Below are 10,291 nucleotides of genomic sequence, written 5' to 3'. Positions count from 1 at the left end.
CGTTACGATGCCAGTCCTGTCCCTCCCTTTGCCAGCTTTCTGTAATGGCTCGAGAGTCCCAGATACACGCTGCTGTCCACGGCTCAAGTGCATCCACTTTACCCGTCAGCTTTGGCATCAATGTAATTTAGTCCACCCGTCTTTCCTCGCTCTCTGTCCTGCTCTCACCTTTCATGCCACGGAATCTCCTGCGCGATATTTGCCAGAGAACGGGTAGACTTCTTGAAATCTGTTGGTGATCCAAACCCAAATTGAGAATTCCAAGTTGAGGCCATGGAGCTCGGTAGTCATAGAACAGGACATTTGGGCCATTCATATCCATGCCACCTATTGTACCATTCTACTGATCCAATTTGACTGCATTAGGTCGGAGGCCTATTTATCTTCCATAATAGAAGCTTTAGGTCATCAAGGACAATGAAGATAAGATTTGGTAATGCAAAAATTCAAGGAGATCGCAAATGAAAGTTAGCAAAAAGACATACTAATGTGCTTCAGCGGGGATGTATGGAGGAGACATTTAGTGGCGGGAATAATCTACGTTTGTAATGGGAAAAATATGGAAGACAATCAGCTGGGACGGTGATTCAATGTCAGTGTTGTCGGCAGTCTGGTACATCATAAGCAATGACTGATGAAGTTTAAAAACTGTGTAAAATTATGAAACAGTCCCAAGGATACAGGATGATAAATGGAATGCTAATTTCAAACTCTAGTTCAAGATTGGTTTTATATTATTGTTTAAATAATTTTATAATTTGAATGAATGGATATCTTACCCCATTCTTCAACTCCTCCCTGAATTTAGCCTGGGTTAGAGCATAAATACACGTGTTAGTACATGAACTGAGAAGGTTCAGCATGAATCCAGTCTGTTGGACAATGTAGATGGGATTACTAAGGTTTTTGTCCGTATAATTATAGTTTACAACCGGCCAGGTTAAGGAATGTACAACATAGGTGACCCACATCAGTATAAAATTAGCAGACAAAGCAAAGAGTAAGATGATGGATTTCCTCCTGTTCTCCGCCTCTGGGTCAGCGCGGTTCTCTCCCTTGCTGTTGGCGCGGAGTCCTTTGCGGAGGCGATTGGCTGTGACAATGTTCCTGACAGTCAGAGCGTTAAACACCAGGATCAGTGCGATCGGAAGCAGCGGCGTTAGAAAACTGTCAATCCACTCGTACACAGTCCATAAAGATGATGTGAAATAATGTGGCGTTAGAGCGCAAAACCAAGGGACGTTGTCAATAATAACAGAAGGGACAAATACAAAATACCAGGGAATGCATCGCAAACATCCCACAGCACTCACTGCTCCTAAAACCACCACCGCCGTTTGTTGGGTGCAGTATCTCGGTTTGAGCTTCTGACAGCAAATGGCCACGTATCGGTCAAATGTGAACGCGACTGTGAACCAGACAGAGCAGTCTATAGCTGCCGCTAACAAGACAACCTTTATGGCACATATCGGAGTGACGAACAGGAATGTCACAGGGAAATGGATGTTATTAATTCGATTGAGGATTACATTCAAAACGACCAGTAATAGATCAGCTGCTGACATCGCCACCAGGTAGCGGGTGATGCATTTCGAAAGCCCACATTTCCCTCGTCTCAGGATCACAATCGCCATGAAGTTAACTGAAGATAAAATAGGAACACTATTTAGTGTCTGGTGCCATAGGAGCGTCAGTTTAACATGTTAGTTGTGAAACTTACACACGCACCAGCAGAAATGATGCAATGTTCAGTAAAATTTGAGGGAATGCCAGGTAAAAAAAATTTTTGGAGGTTTAATACACATATTTTAAATGACGTGCAAGGCTATCAATATTTAAAACAACAAATTAAACTTTTTTTCGATACAAATGATATACCAGGTACTTTGCCTTCTTTATTATGGGAAATTTTTTAAGGCATTTACGAGAGGAATTATAATTTCATATCAAAGTTTTCAAAATAACAAGAATAAGACAGAACAAATGTTGTTAGAACAAGAAATCAGGGAGTTAGAGTTAGATAATGCTAAAGATTCCACGACAGGTAAACACAATGATAATATTACTGAAATTTAAACTTAATCGAATTTTATCGGCAAGAGTAACAAGACTATTCCAAATTACAAAACAGGAACATTTTGAGTTTGGTGACAAACCACATAAGCTTTTAACTCGCCAATTGTAAAAACAAAGAAAAGGAAAATACTATAACCAAAATTAAACCAGAGAAAGGTGAATTACTAATGCCACCTAAAGATATTAATAATAGATTTGCTCAATTTTACCAAAACCTATATACATCTAAAATTAAAATGTTCTAGATAACTGTAATCTTCCAATACTGGACCTTTTGGAACAATAGGAATTAGGAGCTTAAATTACAATCAAAGAAATAGGTGAAACAATAAAATCGCTGAAAAAATGGTAAGACACCGGGACCAGATGGTTTTAATAATGAATTTTATAAAAATAAATCTCACGAGATAACGACCCCTTATTTATTTAATTTATACTCCCGTGCTTTTAAAGAAAACAAACTACCTGAAACACTAACAGAATCAATTATTACGCTTATTCCAAAAAAAGATAAAGATTTAGAAGATCCGGGCTCATACAGATCTATATCACTTTTAAATACAGATCAGAAAATTTTAGCAAAGATTTTAGCAAGAAGATTAAGCAAATATATTATTAAATTGATAAACCCTGATCAAACGGGGTTTATGCCCAAAAGATACTCATTTAATAATCTGAGACATCTGTTTAATATAACGTCTGTTTAATATAACTCGCATAAAGTAGAGGAAGAAGATATATCAATTATTTCTTTGGATGCAGAGAAAGCATTTGATCAGGTAGAGTGGCAATACTTATTTAAAGTACTACAAAAATTTAATATGGGAGAGAATTTAATAACATTGGTAAAATTATTATATGATAAACCGATGGCAAGAATTTTAACTAATAACATGTTATCTCAAAAATTTCAACTATCAAGGGGTAATAGGCAGGGATGTGCATTATCACCCCTGCTATTTGCCCTTATGATAGAACCCTGGCTGAAAGTATAAGAATTCATCCGAATATTCAGGGCTATAATACCAGGGGCTCAAAGAATAAAATCTCATTATATGCAGATGATATACGTTTATATATTACAAAGTCACAAACGAGCATACCAAATTTATTAAATTTAATAGAGGAATTTGGGTCTTTTTCTGGATATAGAATAAACTGGAATAAAAGTGAAACCATGACATTAAAACCTCAAGAACCTACACACTTATTGAAGTTCCCCTTTAAAATCGCAATAGAAAATTTTAAATATTTGGGTATTCAGATTACTAGAAAATATAAAGCATTATTCAACGCTAATTTCATACCTTTATTAAATAAACTTAATACGCTGATTGAATTTTGGAAAACACTTCCCTTATCATTATTAGGTAGAATAAATGCAATAAAAATGATCTTCCCACCACAATTACTATACCTATTTCAGTCTATACCGGTATATATACCAAAATATATATTTTAAAATTAGACTCTAATATTACTAATTATATTTGGGACTATAGATCACATAGAATCACAAACAAACACTTATGTAAATCAAAAGAGGTCGGGGGACTTTCACTTCCGAATTTTATGTATTATTACTGGGCAGTGCATTTTACGAATATGATTTATTGGTTGGATAGTTCTACCCAACAGACAGAATGGATAAAAATGGAGAAGGAAGACTGCCATCCTTGTAATATAGGAACGATCCTCTTCTCCCCAAAAAAACTGAATAACACAATATATAAGAACCCAAGTATATATGGTACAATAAGAATTTGGAAACAAATAAAATTATCTTTAAAATTAAGAAACCTATCATTGTTAATGCTAATAGCGAATAACCCTTTATTTAAACCATCTCTTATTGATAAGACATATAACCAATGGGAAAGTCTCGGAATTAGAAGGATCGGGGATATGTACGAAATGGGAAACCTACTATCATTCCAACAATTAAAATTAAAATTTAAATTGAAAAGCAACCAATATTTTAAATATCTTCAGATTTGCGATTTCATGAAAAATATGATACAAGGATATCAAAAAATAATCTCTGAAGTATTGGAAGAAGCAATGAATATTGAAACTGACTCACAAAAATTAATATCATATTTGTATAATAGTATTCTAAATATAGACCTACCATCGACAGAGGTACTTAGAGAAGAGTGGGAACGGGAAAGGTTACATGGGAAAAATACTTGATATATATTCACAAATGTTCACTTAATGTAAGACATCATCTAATTCAATTTAAAATTGTACATAGATTATATTATTCAAAAACAAGATTGAACAAATTTTATCCAAATATATCCGCCACTTGTGATAAATGTCTAGCCCAAAATGAAACTATAACACACTCCTTAGTTTCCTGCATAAAACTTTATAGAATTTGGAATGATATTTTTGAAATATTTACAAAATTATTCAAGACAAGAATGGAACCTAATACTGAAATTATTATATTTGGCGTAATGGAAGATGGGAATAAATTGAATACATCTCAAAATCTATTCTTTAACTATGGTTTAATAATAGAAAATAAATTAATACTTAAATTTTGGAAGGGTACATCAATACCAACGCTTAAAATGTGGATTGCAAGTATGTTGGACGCAGCTCATCTTGAGGAAATGCGATTCCTCCTAATGGATAAATCAGACCAATTCATAACCAGTTGGTCTCCATTCGTCGTTTTTTTGGAACCATATGGTGCAACACAATTGTAAAAGAACTGTTGCAGGACTGGGTTGGTCAAGATTATAAATAATGATCTCCTTTTCTTTTCTTTTCTTTTCTTTTCTCTATTTTCTCTTTCTCAACTTTCTTCATTTACTCGTTTTCTTTCTTCACACACTATATATTTCACATCTTTCTATCCTTTACTGTCTAACTTATTTTTCTTATTCTAATCTTTTTTCAATGTAACAAAAAAAAAAGAAGTTGTACATAAAATGTATTATGAAAATATATATTAGGCACTTTGGTGCCATATGACTGTACTTCTAATAAAATAAAAAAAGAAAAAAGAAAAAAGCAGGCTGCAAGGCCACCAAATTCAAGCGCAGACTCATACAATTTCGAGCAGGCTGCAAGGCTACCAAATTCAAACGTATTCTCATACCATTTCAAGCAGGGTGCAAGGGCCACCATATTCAAATGCAGTCTCGTACCATTTCAAGCGGGTTGAAAGGGCACCAAATTCAAATGCGGTCTCAAACCAAGCAGGCTGCAAGGCCCCCTAATTCAAATGCAGTCTCATACCATTTCAAGCAGTGTACAAGGCCACCAAATTCAAATGCAGTCTCATACCATTTCAAGCAGTGTACATGACCACCAAATTCAAATGCAGTCTCATACCATTTCAAGCAGGTTGCATAGAGAAAATTGGTGCCATTCGGCCCTTCGAGCCAACACCGCCATTCAATATTATAATGGCTGATCATCCACAATCCGTACTCCGTTCCTGCCTTCTCCCCATATCCCTTGATTCAGAGAAAGGTTGAACAAGTTAGGGCTTTATCCTTTGGAGCGCAGAAGGTTAAGGGGGGACTTGATAGAGGTCTTTAAAATGATGAGAGGGATAGACAGAGTTGACGTGGATAAGCTTTTCCCACTGAGAGTAGTGAAGGTTGAAACAAGGGGACATGACTTGAGAATTAAGGGACGGAAGTTTAGGGGTAACATGAGGGTGAACTTCTTTACTCAGAGAGTGGTAGCTGTGTGGAATGAGCTTCAAGTGAAGGTGGTGGATGCAGGTTGTTTTTATAATTTAAAAATAAATTGGATAGTTATATGGACGGGAAAGGAATGGATGGTTATGGTCTGATCGCAGGTATATGGGACTAGGGGAGAATAAGTGTTCGGCACGGACTAGAAGGGTCCAGATGGCCTGTTTCCGTGCTGTGATTGTTATATGTTATATGGTTATATGATTCCTCTAGCCCTAAGAGTATCTAACACTATTTTGAAAGAATCATGTGAATCGGCCTCCACTGCCTTCTGAGGCAGAGAATTCGGTAAATCCCTTCAATGGTGGGGAGGTCACAGACTGGGCAGTGTTCTCAACTTTTTGCAGTCTTTTTCGCTCTTGGGCATTCAAGTTGCCGAGGCAGGCCGTGATGCAACTAGTCAATATGTTCTCTACCCTGCAGAGGTTCAAGGGAATCCTCTCTGCTTGCCAAATGTCCGTGATCTCCTCAGGAAGCAGAGGCGCTGAGATACTTTCTTCATAACTGCATCGGTGTCCTGGGTCCAGGAAAGGTCTTCGGAAATGTTTACGCCCCGAAATTTGATGTTTTCGACTCTCTCTACCAACGTACTATTGATACAAACAGGATTGTGGGTCCTCGTCCTTCCTCTTGCAAAGTCCACAATCAGATCATTGGTCTGACTGATATTGAGAGCCAGGTTGTTGTGCTGGCACCATTTGGACAATCGATCGATCTCACTTCTATAGACTCATCACCATCTGCAATTCGTCAAACAACGGTGGTCTCATCGAATAACTTGAAGATGGACTTCGCACTGTGTCCGGCTATACAGTCTTGGGTATAAAGTGAGTAGAGCAAGGGGCTGAGCACACAGCCTTGTGGTGCTGCTCTACTGATTGTTATTAAGGAAGAAGTGTTGCTGCCTTTTCGAAGTCTGTTGAGGAGGAAGCCGTGGATCCAATTACAGAGGGATGTGCAGATATCCAGTTTCGTGAGCTTGGTAAACAGCTTGGAAGGGATGATGGTATTGAACGCCGAGCTGTAGTCTATAAACAACAGCCTGACCTATGTGTTTTTACTGTCCCTTGTGTGTGCAGGATCGTGTTAATGTATGAGAATCGCTGGCCGGCGCGGACTCGGTGGGACGGATAGCCTGTTGCAGCGCTTTTCTAAACTAAACGAAACGAATCTAAACTAAACTAAACTAAACAGCTTTAAAATGAAAGGAGCAATGTCTAAGGGGAATGGTATTTTTAAACAGAGTGGCGTAGGTGCCTGAAACGCTACCAGATTGGTCGTGAAGGCAGAAACAACAGTAGCATTTCAGAGGCTTTTGTATTGGAACACAGCTCAAGTATAAAGGTGTGGAACATACGAGATAGATCGTATTAAATTAATCCGTCATCATTTACGGCGGTGAATATCGTGGTCCGGAAGTGGACAATGTCGATCCGAAATGTCACCAATTCCATTTGTCCACAAATGCTGTCTAACCCGCGGAGTCACTCCAGCTTTGAAGTGAGAGCAGGTTCTGACCTTGCTAAGATATCCGTATTCTCATCTATACTAGTTTAGTATAGTTTAATTTGGTTTAGAGATACAGCATGGAAACAGGCCATGTGGCCCTCCGGGTCTGCGCCGACCAGCGATCCTCGCACATTAACACTATCCTATACCCACTCGGGCAATGTTTTACATTTACCAAGCCAATTAGACAAGTACGTGTTTGGAGTGTGGGAGGAAACCGAAGATATAGGAGAAAACACAGGTCACGGGTAGAACGTACACACTCCCTAAAGTCAGCGCCCGTAGTCGGTTTCGAACCCGGGTCTCTGGCGCTGCATTCGCTGTAAGGCTGTAAGGCAGTAACTCTACCGCTGCGCCACCGAGACCGCCCTAACTATGTTTCTATGTTGTGTCCATGCACAAGTTCTCATTCTTTCGCCCACAGTTTTAGTTTCGTTGGAACAAGGCCAACGGAAATTACATCATGAGAGTGTCCTGATCCGACTGTGATTTGCAATTAGACATAAAATTCTGGAGTAACTCAGCGGGACAGGCAGCATCTCTGGAGAGAAGAAGTGGGTGACGTTTCGGTCTAGATCCTTCTTCTTGAGATCCTTGCTCTTCCAAAGTCCACAATCTGTTCATTGGGCTTACTGATATTGAGAGCCAGGATGTTGTGTGGGCACCATTTGGTCAATCGATCGATCTCACTTCTGTATGCTGGCTCATCACCATCTGTCATTCTTCAAGAAGAAACGTCACCCATCCCTTCTCTCCAGAGATGCTGCCTGTTCTGCGGAGTTACTCCAGCATTTCGTGTCTATCTCCGATTTAAACCAGCATCTGCAGTTCTTTCCTACACATAGTGATTAGCATTTTGTTTGTTCAGCAGCTATGGCTAATTCGAATTAAAATGACGTCAAAAGGTTGTCCCTCGTGGATTTCCCGCGTGTACAAATAAGGGGCGCACTTCACACGGCCACAGATGTACCTTCAACAACCGCTATAGACATGGCAGTCATAGAATCAGCCAAGATCACATCACACTGGCTGGAAGTGGTGAGGACTAAAGAAGCTTTTCGGACAATTCAACGTGTTTACTATCCCCTGCTCGCAGTTGTTAGCGTTCCTGGTAAGCATCTATGAGCGGGATTGCCTCCAGGGGCGGCACAGTGGCGCCGGGATACAGTTGCTGACTTACAGCGCCAGAGATCCGGGTTCGGTCCTGAATACGGGCGCTGTCTGCACGGAGTTTGTACGTTCTCCCCGTGACCTCCGCGGGATTTCTCCTTGATCTCCGGTTTCCGTCCACACTCCAAAGACATAATGATGTCTAGGTTAATCGGCTTGGCATTAGGGTTAGGGTTAGGGTTCAGGGGGGTAGGGGTTAGGGTTAGGTTTAGGGTTATGGTTAGGGTTAGGGTAAGTGTTAGGGTTAGGGTTAGGGTTAGGGTTACGGTTGGCCCTAGTGTGTGTATGATTGCGTTAGTGTGCGGGGATCGCTGGTCGGCGCTGAATCGGTGGGCCGAAATGCCCATTCTTGCTGTAGCTCCTAACTAAACGAAAACTGTGTGTAGTGTGGCTTATGTTCCAGCAACATTTTGCTTTTACGCGTATTTCTCTGATATAATTATCTTGTGCTTTTCAGTTTGTCGATTTCTGGTTTAATACTGCTTCATTATTAAACAAATACTTATTGTATAGATATATTGGTTGAAGATTTGCAGTCTAGATGTCTTAGTACCCTAACTAGATAGCACGCATCAAAGACGCTTTTCGCCATACCCCGGTAGTGTGACAATAATAAACTAAACTAAAGTTGACCCATGCTCGCAGATCAGGACCGATCCTGTCGCATGGCGAATCGGGCAGGAGGCATAGAATAGCGGACGGTTTATTCGAGTTATATTGTGCTGGTGTAAAAATAACTTTTTCACTTCTGTAACCTATGCCCCTCCATAATGCATTTGTGTCGAGTGGAGAACCTACTGAACTTGCCAAATAATGATAAATTTTGACCTGGAAGTGTTTTTGAATAGACGTTGTTGCTTTAACTTCATGTCCACTGATGCAGCGGGTTTACATTAAGGGTGAGAGATAGAATCGACCTTTAATGAGGGGGGGGGGGGGGGGGGCATAGTGGCGCAGCGGTAGAGTGATCACAGCGTCAGAGACCCGGGTTCGATCACGACCACGGGTGCTGGCTCTAAGGTGTTTGTACGCTCTCCTCGTGACCTGCGTGGCTTTTCTCCGAGATCGTCGGTTTCCTCCCACATTACAAAGACGTTCGTGTTTGTAGGTTAATTGGCTTGGCATAGAAGTGAATTGTCCCGAGTGTGTAGAATAATGTTAATTTGCGGGAATCGCTGGTCTGTGCGGACTCGATGGGCCGAAGGGCCTGTTTCCACGTTGTATTTCTAAACTGACTTAAACTGATAACGTCGAATATCGAAATACATCTTTGTGTTAATAGAATTTCTTTCAAACTATAGTTCTGCAATCAGATAAAATGAACGACGTTACGCAACTTCCCCAAGCAGTTATATTATTTTACCCAAATGTATACAACTGCCATGGTCAAACGTACCCAGAATACCAACAGCGACCAGCAGGGTGTGGGGGGGGGGGGGGGGGGGGGGGGGGGGGGGGGGGGGGGGGGGGGGGGGGGGGGGGGGGGGGGGGGGGGGGGGGGGGGGGGGGGGAATCGCATAATCGATAAACGAAGCCGGATATAAATTGTCCCCAGTTTATACGAAACTGAATCTCGTGAGCAAACGTGGTTATTTACTATATATCATAACATCAGTTATTTTTATTGCAGAGGTATGGCTGCCCATTGGCACGGTATACAGCCCGGCAAATGTCATGGTGTTCATAAACTTGCACACGTTCTGTAATGTTTTCCAATTCATTACGCATTTTCTACAGTTAACTTGATGACGATTGCGATTCTCTCCCGAGGAAGGTGTGGCCTATCAACGTGCGTAACCCGCTACCTTGTGGCT

At 40.4% G+C, this 10,291-nt stretch overlaps 1 protein-coding gene across 1 annotated transcript; it reads right to left on the bottom strand.

Moving 5' to 3' along the window:
* Nucleotides 1–779: 779 nt before the first annotated feature.
* LOC129715233 (probable G-protein coupled receptor 139) lies at nucleotides 780–1,634 on the bottom strand (the record flags this gene model as incomplete). The annotated part of the gene is made up of 1 exon (XM_055665092.1): nucleotides 780–1,634. A coding segment is annotated over exon 1 (855 nt), but the record flags the coding sequence as incomplete, so codon positions are not given.
* Between the last annotated feature and the right edge of the window lie 8,657 nt (nucleotides 1,635–10,291).

Source organism: Leucoraja erinacea, unplaced genomic scaffold (genome assembly GCF_028641065.1).
Source record: "Leucoraja erinacea ecotype New England unplaced genomic scaffold, Leri_hhj_1 Leri_1067S, whole genome shotgun sequence".
In the NCBI taxonomy this organism is placed as follows: Eukaryota; Metazoa; Chordata; class Chondrichthyes; order Rajiformes; family Rajidae; genus Leucoraja; species Leucoraja erinaceus.
This window is presented reverse-complemented; position numbering and strand designations above follow the sequence as displayed.